General features: G+C 37.9%; 1 protein-coding gene across 1 annotated transcript in view; it reads right to left on the bottom strand.

Annotated features, from left to right (window-relative positions):
- Positions 1–21,379, bottom strand: part of LOC149777748 (pre-mRNA-splicing factor SYF1-like) — a 68,795-nt gene that overhangs the window by 45,573 nt on the left and 1,843 nt on the right. Inside the window, exons 2-9 of the mRNA XM_089938796.1 lie at positions 17,929–18,077; positions 15,965–16,088; positions 14,651–14,848; positions 9,927–10,061; positions 6,847–7,011; positions 5,719–5,863; positions 5,057–5,129; positions 4,631–4,709 (exon numbers count right to left, since the gene is read on the bottom strand). Of these exons, the coding sequence (XP_089794922.1) occupies positions 4,631–4,709; positions 5,057–5,129; positions 5,719–5,863; positions 6,847–7,011; positions 9,927–10,061; positions 14,651–14,848; positions 15,965–16,088; positions 17,929–18,077 (1,068 nt within the window). The remainder of the gene's footprint in view (positions 1–4,630; positions 4,710–5,056; positions 5,130–5,718; positions 5,864–6,846; positions 7,012–9,926; positions 10,062–14,650; positions 14,849–15,964; positions 16,089–17,928; positions 18,078–21,379) is intronic.

The raw sequence follows: 21,379 nt of genomic DNA, 5'->3' as shown, positions 1-21,379 counted from the left end.
TGGAAAGAGAGATCACCATACTCAGTCCCAAGAGAGATCCCCATACTCAGTCCCAAGGGAATGATCACCATAGGCATTATCAGGCTTTGGACATCGTGATGGGATGCCCAGGGCTGGTTCAGGTGGCTACCAGAGTATGTTAGTACTGGTAGTCTAAGCCCTGATGGAATGCTCTGCTTGTGGCACTTTGGCCTACTATAGATCACCATTATCTAGTCCTGGAAGTCAAAAGTGGCATATCTGCAGCTGTTAGGCAACTTGTGCCAAAGTCATATACAGGCTATGTCAGGAAATATCGTTGTAGTCCATAATGGAGTATGTATGTCTGTGTTTATGGCATATCTTCTACTGGTCCAGATAGACCTCTGTTCCATGTTGTTACTGTCCCACTGTACCATGTTGTTACTGTCCCACTGTACCATGTTGTTACTGTCCCACTGTACCATGTTGTTACTGTCCCACTGTACCATGTTGTTACTGTCCCTCTGTTCCATGTTGTTAATGTCCCACTGTTCCATGTTACTGTCCCACTGTACCATGATGTTACTGTCCCTCTGTTCCATGTTGTTACTGTCCCACTGTACCATGTTGTTACTGTCCCTCTGTACCATACTGTTACTCTCCCTCTGTACCATGTTACTGTCCCTCTATACCATGCTGTTACTATCCCTCTGTACCTTGTTGTTACTGTCCCTCTGTACCATGTTGTTACTGTACCTCTGTACCATGCTGTTACTGTCCCTCTGTACCATATTCTTACTGTCCTTCTGTACCATGTTGTTACTGTCCCTCTGTACCATGTTATTACTGTCCCTCTGTACTTTGTTGTTACCATCCCTCTGTACCATGTTCTTACTGTCCTTCTGTACCATGTTGTTACTGTCCCTCTGTACCATCTTATTACTGTCCCGCTGTACTTTGTTGTTACCATCCCTCTGTACCATGTTGTTACTGTCCTTCTGTACCATGTTGTTACTTCCCTCTGTACCTTGCTGTGACTGGACCAGTAACAACAAGGTACAGTAGTCCATGTGGTCCAGTAATAACAAGGTAGAGTGGCCATCTGGACCAGTAACAACAAGGTACAGTGGCCATCTGGTTCAGTAACAACAAGATACAGTGGCCATCTGGTCCAGTAACAACAAGGTAGAGTGGTCCATCTGGACTAGTAACAATAAGGTACAGTGGTCCATCTGGTCCAGTAACAACAAAGTACAGTGGCCCATCTGGACCAGTAACAACAAGGTACAGTGAACCAACTGGTCAAGTAAAAACAAGATACAGTGGCTCATCCGGTCCAGTAAAAACAAGGTACAGTGGTCCATCTCGACCAGTAACAACAAGGTACAGTGGTCCATCTGGTCCAGTAACAACAAGGTACAGTGGCCATCTGTTCCAGTAAAAACAAGGTACAGTGGTCCATCTGTTCCAGTAAAAACAAGGTACAGTGGTCCATTAACAAGGTACAGTGGCCATCTAGACCAGTAACAAAAAGGTACAGTGGTCCATCTGGTCCAGTTACAACAAGGTACAGTGGCTCATCTGGTCCAGTAAAAACAAGGTACAGTGGTCCATCTGGTCCAGTAACAAGGTACAGTGGCCATCTGGACCAGTAACAACAAGGTACAGTGGTCCAGTGACAACAAGGTACAGTGGCTCATCTGGTCCAGTAAAAACAAGGTACAGTGGTACATCTGGTCCAGTAACAACAAGGTACAGTGGCCAATCTCGACCAGTAACAAGGTAGTGGCCATCTGGACCAGTAACAACAAGGTACAGTGGCCCATCTGGTCGAGTAACAACAAGGTACAGTGGCCATCTGGACCAGTAACAACAATGTACAGTGGCCATCTGGTCCAGTAACAACAAGGTACAATGGCCATCTGGACTAGTAACAATGAGGTATGGTGGCCATCTGGACCAGTAACAACAAGGTACAGTGGCCCATCTGGTCAAGGAACAGCAATGTAGGGTGGCCATCTGGACCAGTAACAACAAGGTAGAGTGGCCATCTGGACCAGTAACAACAATGTACAGTGGCCATCTGATCCAGTAACAACAAGGTACAGTGGCCATCTGGACTAGTAACAATGAGGTATGGTGGCCATCTGGACCAGTAACAACAAGGTACAGTGGCCCATCTGGTCAAGGAACAGCAAATGTAGGGTGGCCATCTGGACCAGTAACAACAAGGTAGAGTGGCCATCTGGACCAGTAACAACAAGGTAGAGTGGCCCATCTAGTCGAGTAACAACAAGGTAGAGTGGCCATCTGGACCAGTAACAACAAGGTAGAGTGGTCATCTGGTCCAGTAACAACAACGTACAGTGGCCATCTGATCCAGTAACAGCAAGGTACAGTGGCCATCTGGACTAGTAACAACAAGGTACGGTGGCCATCTGGACCAGTAACAACAAGGTACAGTGGTCCATCTGGTCAAGTAACAAGGTACAGTGGCCCATCCGGTCCAGTAACAACAAGGTACAGTAGCCATCTGGACTAGTAACAACAAGGTAGAGTGGCCATCTAGTCAAATAACAACAAGGTACAGTGGCCATCTGGACCAGTAACAACAAGGTACAGTGGCCATCTGGACCAGTAACAACAAGGTATAGTGGCTCATCTGGACCTAACAACAAGGTACAGTGGCTCATCTGGACCAGTAAAAACAAGGTACAGTGGGCATCCGGTCCAGTAACAACAAGGTACAGTGGCCCATCTGGTCCAGTAGCCATCTAGACCAGTAACAACAAGGTACAGTGGCCATCTAGACCAGTAACAACAAGGTACTGTGGCCCATCAGGATCAGTATCACATGTGCATTGAACATAGACATACACAGGTAAACAGTGAAGATCTGTTTTGTTAGAGGTGTTGTGTGAGAAGCAAATGATGGATGTGATTGCAAAAGTTTCTTTTTCTATTTTATACAACAACTGCCAACTGCTCCCTTTCATGACTGGATGGTTTACAGTTTGCACATAAATCATTGAATAAGCACTTCTCTGACAGTGATCAAATAATCTTTTCAATGAAAAGAACATTTAGAAGTGAAATGAAACATTAAGGCGTAATCTATTGCCAATTTGTCAGTTTCTGTAGTCTTGCCTAAACAGTCCATAGTGAGTATTTTTCTGACTTCATCCATACAAAATACAGAGAATCCATAGGGGTAAACAGGTCTGAAATAGTGACAGCAAACCAATGGCATACAAGGTCAAGTCAGTCAATAATTCCTATTGTGCCAACATGTGTAAATAGAGACATCAGAATAATGGCATAAACAAGTTAAATCTGTCAATACTTCCTATTGTGTTCACATGTGTAAGTAGAGACATCAAAACAATGACATAAACAAGTCAAATATGTCAGTACTGCCCAGGTCAAACCAGCCAATACTGCCCGCTGTTTTGACATGTCTAAATAGAGATAGCAAACAATGGCATGAACAATAGCATGGACAAGTCAAGTCAGTCAATACTGCCCATTGTGCTGACATGTGTAAGTAGAGACATTAGAGCAATGGCATGGACAAATAATGTCAGTCAAGCATCACTTTGAACTTATCATAAAAAGGAATTAATGAATAAAGCAACAATACCAAGGAAATTACAGGAATGATCTATCACATGTAATACAGGATTGACTGTTGAAAGACCACTCAGCAGCCAGTGAAGTACTACAGATTACTGGGCAGCCAGTTAAGACGGCAAAACTTCGCAAATCATATGATCAAGTTAAACAACAATATTCTTATCATTTTATCATGAAGACAGGATGAAGGATTGACAGAATAACAGCTATAGATTCTTCCCTGATGTGAGAAAACTAACCAAAAGATGCAATGAATGACTTTTGTATTTTGGGACCGTGTGTGTGTGACTTGGATTTTTAACATAGCTTTAACAAATTTTTTGTCATATCGCTATGATGTCTGCAGTGTGGCAATTTATAGTGATGTCTAGCAGTGAGGCATCATGCCGAAAACATGTAGCATGATGTCCCATCCAGTCACATTATCCTGACACCAGGCTGACCAGTCCTAAACTAACCTCTTAATGCTGAGAGCCAAGTGAAGCAGCTGTTAGTACCATTTTTGTAAGTCTTTGGTATGACTTGGCCATCTTGATCATTTTCATGACAATTATATTGACCATTTTCACGACAATTATATTGACCATTTTCATGACAATGATATTGACTATTTTCACGACAATGATATTGACCATTTTCAGGACAATGATATTGACCATTTTCAGGACAATGATATTGACCATTTTCACGACAATGATATTGACCATTTTCAGGACAATGATATTGACCATTTTCACGACAATGATATTGACCATTTTCAGGACAATGATATTGACCATTTTCACGACAATGATATTGACCATTTTCACGACAATGATATTGACCATTTTCATGACAATGATATTGACCATTTTCACGACAATGATATTGACCATTTTCATGGCAATGATATTGACCATTTTCACGACAATGATATTGACCATTTTCATGGCAATCATATTGACTATTTGCATGACAATTATACTGACTATCTGCATGACAATAGTGACCATATTTACCATTTGCTAAAGATACTATTTCCTCTTCGAATACTCACTTCTCTCGGTTTTCCTTCAAAGAGTTTCGCTCTCTTATGCCATTCATGCACATTGTGTGGATTTTGTCTTAGCAGAACACTGAAAAGCCAAAGAAATTTGCATGTTTATATGGTCATTCTCTTGTACCTTTTATGTGGATTTGTAAATTATGTGGGTGCTATAAGCACAAATTTTGAGTCTCAATGAAAAATGATGCATTAGTAATGAATATCGGCCTTCATTGCATAATCATGACAAATGATACACATAAAAATAAAATGAATTAATGGCACTGTGAAAGTTTTGTGCTCACTTAAATTTCGAGATTTAAATGACACTGGACCCCAGAGTGCACTGATTCCTCATTATAACACAGTCTGTATCACACTAAATCATTTATTATACTAAGGAAATAATGTATTTGTTTGATTAACATGTCTGCTGACCTGTTTAACAGTAATGGTCTTTTATCCATAAGGCTTTCTAGTCGGGACAAATGAAGCTCAAGCTGAAGGTCATCTGAAAGAGAATTTACAACAATATCTAAAAGGGATGTTAAATGACATTTGGACGAGAAATTTATATATGACTAAATTTATATTTAACTAAATTTATATCTGACTGAATTTATATTTAACTAAATTCATATCTGACTAATTTATATTTACCTAAATTTATATCTAAGTACAATATAATTTGCTTTGTAAATTTATTTAAACATTCTTTTTGATATCAGTGCTAACTGGTCTAACTCAGAATTTTGATGTGAAAAACAGAATTCTAATTCTGAATTCCTCAGCTTAGGTGTGAAACTGCACAACGATAGTTTTGTCTTAATGCCAAAAATCCAAACTTAGCCAAAAATTTTCAATTAATTCAACACTTTTTAACTACACTTAATCTACACCCATGCTGTTTATGAAGTGTCCTTTTCCGTTATTATTTTATGACTTGAAGCTGCAGTAGATGCCAGTCTTGTGCCCATTCTTTATGTTAAGGTGAAGTAACTCAAATGGGTAATGCCAGATGCCAATCTAATGTCGAAATCAAATGTGTCAAACTCCAAATGCAAATGGAAAGTTATTCCGAGGTTGCGGCATGAACTCACCTTCCTCTGAAGGGCCCACTTCCTCCATTGTCTCCATCTTTGCGCTGATTAAGTTTTTCTCAAACTGAGCATAAGCATCAAAAACCTGGGTAAAATCACGCACCGTGATGACAGTCTGTGTGGCTTCTTCATAGATATCTCTTGCCTTTAATGAAAATTGAAGAAACAGATGTAAATATGTGCAGCACCATAACAGCTGCTATCCACATGAACATGTTGTTGTTGTTGTGGGGTTTAACGCCATTTTTCAGCACATGATAGACTATACATGGCGGCCAGTATTAATGGTGGAGGAAGAACCCGGGAAAACCCCGGAAAGAACCACTGACCCACGAGAAGCTACTGGCATCCACATGAACATAAAGATAAACATAGAATTAAAAACAATAAATATAAAAATAAAGAAATTCAGCAGTAAAACTTTAACACTATCCATGGATGTGTTGCAATTTTTTTTTTAACTCAGTCTGAATAAATGTTTATGCATTTTTATTGGTCCATTTCTCCATATTCTATTTTGCTAATTTTACTCCAGTTGCAATTCTTTCCCAATTATTTGGTAGATATATTATCCTCCAGTCTACTTAACGCGGGTCCAATTTATCTTAATATCACTTTGAAATTATATTCTTTGAGCGCAAATGAATTAACACTATTTAAAGTCTGTTCATCAATCAGTCAGTTAGGTTTGTCTGATATGTATGCAGCGTTCAACAAATACTGTGCCCTAGAATTTGGGCTACCAGAATACCAAATCTGGCTTACACTCAGTCCTGGTAGCCCTGTGAGCTACCCTCATGGTATTAACTGTTCTAAAATATATATAAAAACAAAACTTTATCGTTGCATCAGAAATGAGTATAATTATTGATGACTTATAACAAAGAAAAGGTACAAATTACAAGATTCAAGCTCCTTCTTTGGGTTACTAAATTTTAGCTAAGCTACAGAAAATCATAATCCCTTCCTGGCAGCACACAGTGCTACAATATGTATTCAAAATCCATCAGACTCTTTAAAGTATAGATATGATAAAGTCAAAGCTGGACTGACCAACCAAACCTTTCAAGTTTGGATACTGTAAAGTTCAATCCAGACTGATCATAGAACAAATAATTTGATATTTACCCGTTCAAAATGGCCACCCCTGATGTAGTAGTCAGCCAGCGAGTTCCACAGCACACCAATTTGGTCTGTGTAGCGCTTCAGGCCCTGGCGAATGATGGGCTCAATGTTCAAAGACTTTACTTTGTCTGGATTCTTGGCAACAAGGTCACACAATTCATTCCAAAGCTGAAAGAGGCGCTACAGAGTGTTATCTGATAAATATCATACAATGAAACTTGCCTTAGCAAACATCTTCATATAAAGACTACCTAGACATAAAATTGCAATACTTCTGAGCTTGAATTTGAGCTAGACTTTGTGTCAGCCAATCAAAAAGTGTTTCAATTCTGTTATGATCTTTTTGATCGGCTTAGAGATATGCATGTCCATATATGATACAGTTTATTGGTCCCTTAAATGTCTGTCCCAGACTGATTTTGAGCAAGAATTTAAAAAGTACCTATCATACATTGCTGCAACAATAACTATGAAAATTTTACAAGCACAGAATCTTAACATGTCATACAGATTATATCATATCGTACAGTGGTCTACACTATAACATATCATACAGCGGTCTTCACTATAACATATCATACAGCGGTCTTCACTATAAAATACCATACAGTGGTCTTCACTATAAAATATCATACAGTGGTCTTCACTATAACATATCATACATCGGTCTTTCACTGTAAAATATCATACATCGGTCTTTACTATAACATATCATACATTGGTCTTCACTATAACATATCATACAGCAGTCTTCACTATAAAATATCATACATCGGTCTTTCACTATAACATATCAAACATTGGTCTTTACTATAACATATCATACATCGGTCTTCATTATAACATATCATACATCGGTCTTCACTATAACATATCATACAGTGGTCTTCACTATAAAATATCATACATCGGTCTTCACTATAACATATCATACAGTGGTCTTCACTATAAAATATCATACACTGGTCTTTCACTATAACATATCATACATCGGTCTTCACTATAACATATACATCAGTCTTCACAATAACATATCATACATCGGTCTTCACTATAACATATCATACATCAGTCTTCACTATAACATATCATACATTGGTCTTCACTATAAGATATCATGCAGTGGTCTTCACTATAAAATATTATACAGTGGTCCCTTGCTATATTATACATTGGTCCTTCACTATAGCATATCATACAGTGGTCTTCACTATAACATATCATACATCGGTCTTCACTATAACATATCATACAGAGGTCTTCACTATAAAATATCATACAGTGGTCTTCACTATAAAATATTATACAGTGGTCCCTTGCTATATTATACATTGGTCCTTCATTACAGCATATCATACAACAGTTCTTCAATACAAAATATCACACAGATGCCCTATGCTATATCATACAGCAGTCCCTCACTATAACATATCAAACAGCAGTCCCACACTATAATATATCATACAGCAGTCCCTCACTATAACATATCATACAGCAGTCCCACACTATAACATATCATACAGATGCCCTATGCTATATCATACAGCAGTCCCTCACTATAACATATCATACAGCAGTCCCACACTATAACATATCATACAGATGCCCTATGCTATATCATACAGCATTCCCTCACTATAACATATCATACAGCAGTCCCTCACTATAACATATTAAACAGCAGTCCCACACTATAATATATCATACAGCAGTCCCTCACTATAACATATCATACAGCAGTCCCACACTATAACATATCATACAGATGCCCTATGCTATATCATACAGCAGTCCCTCACTATAACATATCATACAGCAGTCCCTCACTATAACATATCATACAGCAGTCCCACACTATAACATATCATACAGCAGTCCCTCACTATAACATATCATACAGCAGTCCCACACTATAACATATCATTCAGATGCCCTATGCTATATCATAAAGCAGTCCCTCACTATAACATATCATGCAACAGTCCCACACTATAACATATCATACAGATGCCCTATGCTATATCATACAGCAGTCCCTCACTAGAACATATCATACAGCAGTCCCTCACTATAACATATCATACATGGGTCCTTCACTATAAAATATACAAATGTCCCTTGCTATATCATAAATCAGTCCCACACTATAACATATCATACAGCAGTCCCAAACTATAACATATCATACAGCAGTCCCACACTATAACATATTGTGCAGTGATCCTTCACTATAACACATCAGGTATCGGTCTGTCGCTACAATGAATCATGCAATGGTCCCTGACTATTACATATACAGTGGTCCCTGACTATAACATATCATGCAGCTGTCCTTCACTTTAACACATCATGCAGTGGTCACTCACTACAACATATCATGCAGCTGTCCTTCACTTTAACACATCATGCAGTGGTCACTCGTTACAACATATCATGCAGCTGTCCTTCACTTTAACACATCATGCAGTGGTCACTCGTTACAACATATCATGCAGCTGTCCTTCACTTTAACACATCATGCAGTGGTCAATCGTTACAACATATCATGCAGTGGTCACTTGTTACAACATATCATGCAGCTGTCCTTCACTTTAACACATCATGCAGTGGTCACTCGTTACAACATATCATGCAGCTGTCCTTCACTTTAACACATCATGCAGTGGTCACTCGTTACAACATATCATGCAGCTGTCCTTCACTTTAACACATCATGCAGTGGTCACTCGTTGCAACATATCATGCAATGGTAAATGGTCCCTGACTATAACATATCATACAGCAGTCCCTAACTATAACATATACAGCAGTCCCTGACTATAACATATCCTACAGCAGTCCCTCACTATTACATATACAGTGGTAGCTTGCTATATTATATCATACAGTGGTCCATAACTAAAAAATAAAGTGGTTCCTGATTGTAACAATATCATAAGTGACATAAAGTTTTGGTGTAAATAATATTCTAAGCAAAAATGAGTTCATTTGGAAAATTAAATAAAAAATTGTTTCACTAAGATTTTTCCATCAACGGTAGTATACTCCATGATAAAACACTCACAATGTAAGCCATAAATTACCTGATGCTTGGACTTGCCTTCTTTAGACACAAACCCATCATCATTGATTATGTCAGCTAGTCTCTTAGCTGCCTCATCCAGCCTTCCAATACTTTTGAGGTATTCAATATAGTCCTCTGTGTTCTCCTTTTGCAACTGCAATATTTACATATTAACGTTAGTGCTTTCTCTACATGGGTGACTTAGATACACTACAATATTTACATATTAACGTTAGTGCTTTCTCTACCTGAGTGACTTTCATACAATGCAATATTTGCATATTAATGTTAGTGCTTTCTCTACATGGGTGACTTCAATATACACTACAATATTTACATATTAATGTTAGTGCTTTCTCTACCTGGGTGACTTTCATACAATGCAATATTTACATATTAACGTTAGTGCTTTCTCTACCTGAGTGACTTCCATACAATGCAATATTTACATATAATCATTAGTGCCTTCTCTACGTGGGTGACTTCGATACACTACAATATTTATATATTAATGTTAGTGCTTTCTCTACCTGGGTGACTTCAATACACTACAATATTTACATATTAACGTTAGTGCTTTCTCTACCTGGGTGACTTCAATACACTACAATATTTACATATTAACATTAGTGCTTTCTCTACCTGGCTGACTTTCATACAATGCAATATTTACATATTAACGTTAGTGCTTTCTCTACGTGGGTGACTTCGATACACTACTATATTTACATATTAATGCTAGTGCTTTCTCTACCCGGGGGACTTCGATACACTACAATATTTACATATTAACGTTAGTGCCTTCTCTACGTGGGTGACTTTGATACACTACAATATTCACATATTTACGTTAGTGCTTTCTCTACCTGGGTGACTTTGATACACTACAATATTTACATATTAACGTTAGTGCCTTCTCTACGTGGGTGACTTTGATACACTACAATATTCACATATTAACGTTAGTGCTTTCTCTACCTGGGTGACTTTCATACAATGCAATATTTACATATTAACGTTAGTACTTTCTCTACCTGGGTGACTTTGATACAATGCAATATTTACATGCTAATGTTTATGCTTTCTCTACGTGGGTGACTTCGATACACTACAATATTTACATATTAATGTTAGTGCTTTCTCTACATGGGTGACTTCGATACACTACAATATTTACATATTAACGTTAGTGCTTTCTCTACCTGGGTGACTGTGATACACTACAATATTTACACAGTAATGTTAGTGCTTTCACTACCTGGGTGACCTTCATACAATGCAATATTTACATACTAACGTTTGTGCTTTCTCTATTTGAGTGACTTCGATACACTAAAATATTTACATATTAACGCCAGTGCTTTCTCTACCTGAGTGACTTTAATAAAATGCAATATTTACATATTAACACTAGTGCTTTCCCAACCAGGGTGACCTTGATACACTTAAGGGTTATCTGAAATCTGAATATAACCAATTTGGAAATGTCAATCAATCTGGAATACAACCAATCAAGAAAGAACAATCAATCTCGAAATAAATGTGAAGCTAATGAAGTTAACTACCATTTTTATGTATTGTCCATCAACAATTGTCCTTTTTAATCCATAAGGCAACTGTAATTTAAGTGACTGATGAATTCTGCAACCTCTCAAAATTCCACAAGATCGTAATGAGTTCAACAATATCTCAATTATGTATTTTTTCTGCAATAAAGTACAGGTTAAACATTCCTTGGTTTTTCCCCAAGCTTAGACCAATATTTGCAAAATGAAAGGACTTTTCCTGGTCAGAAACAAACCTATTCTTTTTCCAGATTTCCATTTAGTATGGAAACCCTATACTTTTGGGATATAAAAACCTTAAAAATTAAATTAAACACTATGGATAATAATACAACTGACATGACATTTTTTCCTCCAAGACTCTTTCTATGAGAGAAAGCAAATTTCACAGTAAATTATGTTTCTCTGTGAATACTATCCCAATCATACTGACAGTAATAAACCTGCTACTGCTTGATTCCAGTCCTACTAAAAGATGAAATGTCTTTTCTGTCTTTATCTTATAGACAAAGGGCAATAGCTCTTGTTCATTACCTCCCTTTGCCACCACTAGGTGCTGCCAGTTGTAAACAGAGGGAACTACCACTGAGGACACTAGCATAGTTGCGTGGTTCTTCAAGTAATGTGATCTGGTATGTATTCTCCTCTAAATACACTCCTCAATCACACTACCATTAGAAGAATAAGCAATAGGTGAAGGGAATGCTATCAGGTGACGATGATTACTGAAATCTTATTGTGAAATTTCACTGGTGAATCCAGGCTGTGTTGGTTTAATTAGGTCTGATGCTCATCTGGGCCACAGTCCACTCACCAGTTACACATTTTGTCTCTGCAAGGCTAAGTCCATGAGATAAAATCTTGAGAAGGCAAATTTCTCCGAGCTGAGCCATGCTAGAACCAAGGATAGAATCTATTTTGGAAACGGGGCCCCCGAGTGGCCGAGTGGTCTAAAGCCCTCTCCATTACGGATCACTGCCATCTCACCACTGTCTGCGTGGGTTCTAGTCTATGATTCGGCCAATGTGGGTATGTTAGAAAGCTTGCCAGTAGCTTCTCGTGGGTCGGTGGTTCTTTCCAGGGTATTCCCGGGTTCTTCCACCACCATTAATACTGGCTGCCATATATCGTGTGCTGAAAAATGGTGTTAAACCACACAACAACAACTATTTTGGAAACAGGGTGAGATATTTTGGTCTATTCAAATCAAAATTGGCTTGTAGGTCTAAGAGATCTTTATCATGACTGACATGGTGCCTGATGGTCATATGTCATCAAACGGTAGCCTTTGAAGGCAACTGGAGATTTGGCCAAAATCTTCCTGGGCAGGAATATTGTTAGCTTGAGTAGATCACTAACTCAGGACCTGTCCATTCTGAGAGGAGATATCAGAATTATCTCGCAGTTCTGACCCAGTATTTTCTTTATTATTTTGGTTACTAAAACCACATGTGTGTGTTAAGCAAAGGCCCATTAACTCCTCCAAACTAACTGACAGCACATCCATGGCCCAGGCTTCGAAGTCTAGGACCAGTGAGACAAAGGTGAGCAGCTTGTTGTTCCACCTTGTTGCAAACATGTTGATCATTGGACGCCCCCAAACCTGAAGAAAAATCAATGGATACGGGACCATTTCATATGAATAACCTGACCATGTCTAGGCAAAACGTTGGCTAGAACATTAAGTCTGCAAGGAATGCGTCTGATCTGCATGTCAATCTTAAGTTGGGAAGACCAGTAAAGAAACTGCCATTCATGGAGGTAGGGGGTTGAGGGCATTCCAAAGCCAGCAACACCCAGTATAACTCATTGATGGCAGCCTTAAAACTGAACTGTGTCATCCCCATGCTAAGAAGAATCTTCATACTCACAGTGTGAATAATCTCAGTCAAAATCTGCTTCCATTTTGGGACATAACAATTATGCAATGCCATCGTCCCTAAATAAACTACCGCTAATACTCTGCAGGTAAGCACTGAAAATATGAAATGCTGGTCTCGTGGGCGATGTACCTGGGTAGAATGACTGGCCAAGTTGTTGAACATTTGGAATCTGGACTGTTTGGTTTTAGTATTGGAAGCATGACTGGATATTCTGCTATCATCCCCATCCCAATTTGCATGTGTAACCGTTGGCTTAGTCATATTTACAAGAAGCCATAAGTTTGGCTAAACAGTCAGATCTACCTATAACTGAGTCTCTGGGTTGGGACGATTGGGCTGGCTGGACAGCTGGTAATGCTCCTGATGGCAAGACAGTACAACATGCAGGTTCAACTGGATCCAAAAAATACTCTATGCACCTGGTCTTACAGGCCTGAAGGTCAAGCCAACACCTGCAGGGGGATTTACACCCATTGGGCTGCCTACATCAACATCTCCTGGACTATCTGACACATATTCTTGAAAGGCTCTGGTATCTAACTGCGACTGCAACATAGCTGATTTGTCTCCCTCAAATCTGCCAATGTCATAGTGGTGGGAAGAGTTGTCCTTCTGATGTGATTTGGATTTTTAACGTAGCTTTAACAATTTTCAGTCATATCGCTATGATGTCTCCAATGTGGCAGTTTATGGTGATGTCTAGCACTAAATCAATAAAACCAATAAAATGACATCAGTTTGTTAATAATTTGCTAAATAACGTTATAAACAGAAAGCACAAACTAAAGACAGCATGCGTGAACACCTGAAAGTCAACATGCATCAACAGTGATGTGTTAAACCATGTGGTCAAAAGTGACAGAATCTGAGAAAGTAATAAATTTCACAAAATATCCACCAAATTCAACAAAATAATGTATACCACCTGTTTCTGAATCAATAATATTCCAAGTATCTCCAAAATTTTGGGCAGATGGCTTAAATTTCACTTGGAATTAATTGGAGGTTTATTCCGTACTATGTTGTGTACAGAAGCAGTGGTTAAAAATTGGGCAACACCTAGTGGTGGCCAGGGGAGTTAGTGCGCAAAAGTTGGTGCCCTTTGTCAATATGATATAGAAAGAAAAGATGAGTATCAAAACTGTTATAATAAAAAAATTCTTTGTCCTCCAAACCTTTAGATGTCTCCTATATGCTCTAACTGTAATAAAGAAAAAGTACTTTGTCCTCCAAACCTTTAGATGTCTCCTATACGCTCTAACTGTAATTTAAAAAAAGTTCTTTGTTTTCCAAACCTTTAGATGTCTCCTATAAACTCTAACTGTAGTTTCAGGCACATCATAGGACCTCAGAAACTTCAGATAAAGGGGCCATATTCTGTGGTGTTGTGTCACTGGTAAGGCTCTCAGTGCACGATCAAAAGTCCTGCGCGTTCGAACCACCAGACACTGGTCCATCAAAAACTGACAATAATCAAGCCATATTCTGGGCATCTGAAAAAGCAAAACACTTACTATAGAATTCGCTTAACTTCATGATTCACAGTAATTTCCTGAATAAATCTAGCATGCATAGAGATATTTATGTGTTGGGAAATATACTACAATAGTTTCAATTTTAGGATGTGTCACTGTGCGATTCTTGCTGACTTCTAAACGATCATGCCATAAAATAAAACAAATGCATGAACAATCATGACCACAACTACTGAACATAATATTACCACCACATTTCATGCACTGCAAGAACAAATGGACATAGTGCTTTGTGCATGTCTGTGGATGGGTGTGGAATTATTCTCAACATCAGACTGGTGCTATGTTTCATCACTGTGACTGGTGGTTTCTCTTCATCAGTAGGGGATCCAGTCTGATAAATGGTGCGAAATGTGATGTGATTTGGATTTTTAACATAGCTTTAACACATATTCAGTCATATCGCTACAATGTCTGCAGTGTGGCAGTTTACAGTGACATCTTGCACTGGGGCATCATGCCGCAGACTGGTTTCAGTCACATTATCCTGAAACCACACCAACCAGTCCTAACACTAGCCTCTTAATGCTGAATGCCCAGCGAGGCAGCTGTTAGTACCATTTTTGTAAGTCTTTGGTATGACTCGGCTGGGGATCGAACCCACAACCTGCTGCATCCGAGGTGGACGCTCTAACCACTAGGCCACTAGAGCGGTCTCTGTATGATAAATGATATCTAGCAGATAGATCACAAAAGTACAGCACCAAAATATTTAATACTTTAATAATGAGACATAAAACTCTTAAAGTTTCTTTTCTCATGTTTAATTGAGGTATACGTCACATTCAAGTCATAGTGCATCTATGTATGAACACAAATGCAATTTGTACTAGGATGTTCTGGCACTAATATAGCTACCAATGCAGTTTATTATCACAGAACATATTGCAATGCTGATATGTATTAATGAAACATTACACCTTTATTGGCTATAACGCTGAATATTTGCACAAGGCACAACTTGCTGATGATATTACCTTCTAACATTGTTGTGCCATACAATGCCAAAACCCCAGACCAAACATTTTTTTAAATTTACTTAAATGCATCTCTCCAAGAGGGATTGGGGTATACCTTATGCATGAAGACAAGTGACCTCTCATGTGCATTGTTGGCATCTTCAAAGGCTGTATTGGTTATGCACTTTCCCTTTACTTGTTTTCTCCTTAACTTCAGGTAACTGTACCACAATTTGTAACTTAAAAATAAAATAAACACATGCTTTGGAAATCACAAGAATTAAATGCATAACAGGGAAACCTCATAAAACAGGCCGCTTTTCCTGTAAATATTTGTTACACTACATTTTTAATAGTGTATCCATAATGTTGTGATCAGAAGGTGGAAGCGAGAAAACAGAAGATGGATATATTGTGTTGTTACATTTTGTTTATTTGCATCTTTTCACCATCCTGACTGCTCCGATCATATCCCTAACTCCTACCCCTAGATTGTCACCAAAAACCTGTTACATATATTAGCCTTCTAGCTCTGACTTCATTTAGAAAAATATTTTTAAAAATCTGAAAAGGCTGTTGGTACATTTTTTTTTACATCTGAGTCATTTCTAGAAACACAAAGGAAATGAGAGAAAAATTGTGCTCCTTTGGTTACAATATGAACAATTAATGTACCAAATTTGGTGAATTTCCATCCAGAAGTCTCATAAGTGGTAAAGTTAAGGTAAGGTGGGTGGAAAGACTGAGTTAGCATCATAATATCCTTAAGTATGCAAACAAATAACAGCTAATTAATAAATATAACCAATTAGAACCAAAGAGTGGGAATAATAAACAGCTCCAATTACACTACAAATATAACCAAATGGAACCAAAGAGTGGAAATAATGAACAGCTCCAATTACACTACAGATATAACCAAATGGAACCAAAGAGTGGAAATAATGAACAGCTTCAATAACACTACAGATATAACCAAATGGAACCAAAGAGTGGAAATAATGAACAGCTCCAATTACACTACAGATATAACCAAATGGAACCAAAGAGTGGAAATAATGAACAGCTCCAATTACACTACAGATATAACCAAATGGAACCAAAGAGTGGAAATAATGAACAGCTCCAATTACACTACAGATATAACCACATGGAACCAAAGAGTGGAAATAATGAACAGCTCCAATTACACTACAGATATAACCAAATGGAACCAAAGAGTGGAAATAATGAACAGCTCCAATTACACTACAGATATAACCAAATGGAACCAAAGAGTGGAAATAATGAACAGCTCCAATTACACTACAAATATAACCAAATGGAACCAAAGAGTGGAAATAATGAACAGCTCCAATTACACTACAGATATAACCAAATGGAATCAAAGTGTGGAAATAATGAACAGCTCCAATTACACTACAAATATAACCAAATGGAACCAAAGAGTGGAAATAATGAACAGCTCCAATTACACTACAAATATAACCAAATGGAACCAAAGAGTGGAAATAATGAACAGCTCCAATTACACTACAGCTATAACCACATTGAGCCAAAGGCTGGGAATAATTTACAACTCAAATTACACAACAAACATAACCACATGGAGCGAATGAGTGGGTATATCAAACAGCTCCAATAACATAACAGATATAATCCCATGGAGCCAAGGAATGGGAATAATCAACACTGATTACACTACAGATATAATCCCATGGAGCCAAGGAATGGGAATAATCAACACTGATTACACAAAATACATAATCCCATGGAGACAAGGAATGGGAATAATCAACACTGATTACACTACAGATATAATCCCATGGAGCCAAGGAATGGGAATAATCAACTCTGATTACACTACAGAATATAAACCAATGAACATTATCTAAATGACTGAAAATAAATTAAATACTTAGCAGTACTTTAATGTAGTTTGTTTCTTTGGCCAGAACTTCATTGCTGATATTGTGAAAGTAAAAACCTGATTTGAAAGAAAACAAGATCACACCCTTTAGTTCAGGTGACGGGTTATATTCTATTCTAAATCTGCAGAGTAATTATTGCTTTGAATACCTTCCTGGCAAATCCTTCAAAGCTCTTTCAAAAATCAAGTTCAGTGCATTTCTACTAGCATCTTTTTTGTGCTCAATGTAACGAAGCCAACATTTGACCGAGAATGGATTCCGCAAAATGTCCTCTTCAAAGGGTAGGTCCTCCTCCTCCTGCAAAACAAATGCTGATGGGATGAATTAATTATGTTGTCATTGCAATTCAGACCAGCTTGCTTGCTGTAATAACAGAATAGTACCCCAGTAAAATAACAACTCAGTATGTTGCAACCTAGTATAGAACATTGGTATAGTAATGGATCCCATAAAATTGGCCAACTTTTTTGTACATTGCTTCTTGTTTAACTGTACCTGACTGATGAGAACCAATAACATGGTTTAACATCATGAAATACATTTTATTGCAACTTTGTGTACCATAACACCCATGTACCACTGCATTTCTGATAATATGTATCATTATCAGGTGGACCTACCTGTAACAAGTACAGGTGTCAGTGGCTACCCACGTACTCTGGTGCCTGCCTGTTCATAATTACCCATTTGGAAAATTAGCTTCATGGTACCCATTTAGTTCACGTTAAAAAAAATATATACAAAAAAGTTTCCAAGTTCAGGTAAAAGATTATATCTGGCAATGTCAGGAGCTAGCGAGACACAAAACAACGACTACAGTTTGAGGCTTGTGTCATGTGACAGTGATCCCTCATAAACCTCCGTCTACTGATCTTCATATAGTCAACATGTGACTATATGGCTGTGAAATCGAAGTTTCCTTATTTTCTATTTATAGTAACTGTACATGACATATTCAAAGAAAACAGATGGATTTCTTGAATTTTGAAACCACGTGTCACGCAATAATTATAGCTTTATACACACTTATGTTGCAGACCATACTGGAAAAAAACATGGCGACAATTATCAAGTGCAACGGGCTTTATCGATGTGACTCATGGATGTTATATGACTGAAAAATGTTGGAGGAGAGGGATTTTGCTAAACTGAAGAAAACTTTTGCATCAGGAAAAGACAAATCAACACAGCTTTACAAATTTGAGTTCTACAGTGAAAATAATACAGCATTCATAATTTGTGGACTTGACTTCATGACCTTTGAACTTATTAAACACGTGACGTAGACTAATCAAAGTTAATGTTGTGTATAAATATTTTATCATTTTACTTTGTGTCTGTATGCTTGTACTAATCCACATGGATTTAGCTGATTTGTGACAAGAATTTTGACTAACTGCAAATCCAGGTAAGTAGCAGAAATAAATTGTAATAAATGTACATTTTTCATACGGTTTTCTGTAATTATGGTATGTAATATATAGATCACTCTTTTTATGCTCAGATAGCACTTTTTTGCCACTCATATTAGTAATAATTACGCTTATACCTCTCAGGGAGTTGGCGTGTATGAACTTACAACAAAGCAGTTATATTGCCCTTTACCTGGGTAACTGATCATATGGCTTGTCGGGTACCCAGTTGACGTTTTCTAAACTTTTGACATCTTTAATAATAAGGTGCTGCATGGTACACAAAACTGCATATGCATTTTGTTCTGAGCTGTCTGGAAGAGTGAGTTTCATAAGACATAGGAATATGGCAAGACCGCCAGGCCAAGATGTATTCATAAGCTATATTAAACATATTTTTTCCCCAGACTAAAAACACGAATGTGTTGTTACAAAAATTAGATACCCACTCTTTACATGTTCCAAATATAACATTACTATATGAATGCAATTCGAAATAAATTGGGATATATAGCAGTCCAATTCATTGCATCTTAAAATATCTATGTTCTGACGTCAAAAGAATACTGCCCTCTGAAGCTCAGAATAATAATTATATTAGAAAGAAGAGGGTCTGATCCAATGGTGGAACTCCTAGATTATTAGACAGGGCTGCCCGTTAGCCTTTAATAGCGAACACAAAAAGATCACTCCTCTGTGGTAATCTCCTGGGCTTGTTTACCAACAGGTCAAGTATGTAGTGTAATCATGACAAATGGGTGGACTACCAGGATGATCCAACCAGTAGAGATCCTAAATTGGTGAAGCACTTGTTGACTTATTTTGAAAGGCAGAAAGGTGTATGCATACAGACAATAACAGTTTAAACTAAAAGTATCATATGTACAGGCCCATTGATTTGGTACTGGAAGACAAAAAAGAGGTTGCTTTTTGTTCAGTTTAGTAGGGAACAAGTTCACCAAAGGTCTCCCCCAAAGCTGGAAAAGTGACTTTGTTACCCACAGATGCAGAGGCGATTCCATGAGGACCACATGACCTGTCCTCCAAGGTATTCTATCTGCCTGGAAATATAGTGGACAAGGAGCGATCTCCACAGTTGCCCATCACAGAAGGTTTCAAAATTCTACAAAAAGTGAAGGAGCATGTGTACCTCCATGATGCCTAATATCTGAGCTGACCATAGCAGAATGATGCCTTATGAGGTTTTCTCATGTGGAATGGTAATGCATCATGATTACAGATATAAAATATATATCTTAGCTGTCCTTTAGGCGCATGGTATAAATGGTAAAGCTATAAACAATTTCCACAATTAGAAACCAATGCAGGTAGTGGTGAAAGCAGGGCAGCCAGAGCATCCCTGCATGATTCCAGTTTGCTAGAAGCAGGAACTGGAAAGGGCAATCTTTGATGATTGTGGGAAGATATTTTTCTTGCCCTTTACATACCTTTCTTCCTTTGAATTCTCTAATGAACATTTAAAAAGTAACAAAATGCTTTGAACAAACTCAGAATTATGTAAACACATGCTAACTTAATTTATTTTCCAAAACATTTATTTTCCAATTTTTCAAAAGATCAGAAAAGTTCTCCATCACTCATCAGAGTCTGTAATGTAACCTTCTTCTCCCAGTGCCAATTTTCATCATTTTCAATTCTAAATAATTACACTATTTCTGGCACCCTCATAGTCAAATTTCTTGTGTGGCAGTATTCCTGTATCTATGTGAGCTAAAATTTGATTGGTTAACTGCCTGCATATGCTAAAATTTGATTGGTTAACTGCCTGCATATGCTAAAATTTGATTGGTTAACTGCCTGCATAAGCTAAAATTTGATTGGTTAACTGTCTGCATAATGAAGTAATGTCTTGAAATCATCAAATGGTTTGTGCAACTTTAACTTGTTGTGCGGGATACAGGCAGACTAATACTGCCACTCAAAAACAGCAAATGGGAAAACAAAGGTAAACTACACCACATTACTGTGACACTCAGAAGACAAGGCAGATAATGACAGGTTAATGTGACAGCTGGAGTTAATGAATTAAAATACCCACTTTAGATGAAGTAGACCACTTTGGGGAATGTACATAATAACTGGCAGTAGAGACCAGGGGTCTCAACATCGAGGGAGGGATGGACCTGCTTAAATGTTGCAGACTGCCATTTTGTCCTGCTGAGTACA

Source organism: Sinohyriopsis cumingii, chromosome 17, assembly GCF_028554795.1.
Source record: "Sinohyriopsis cumingii isolate HCF-2022 chromosome 17, ASM2855479v2, whole genome shotgun sequence".
Lineage (NCBI taxonomy): Eukaryota > Metazoa > Mollusca > Bivalvia > Unionida > Unionidae > Sinohyriopsis > Sinohyriopsis cumingii.
The sequence above is the reverse complement of the archived record's forward strand: the minus strand, read 5'-3'. Positions and strand labels throughout refer to the sequence as shown.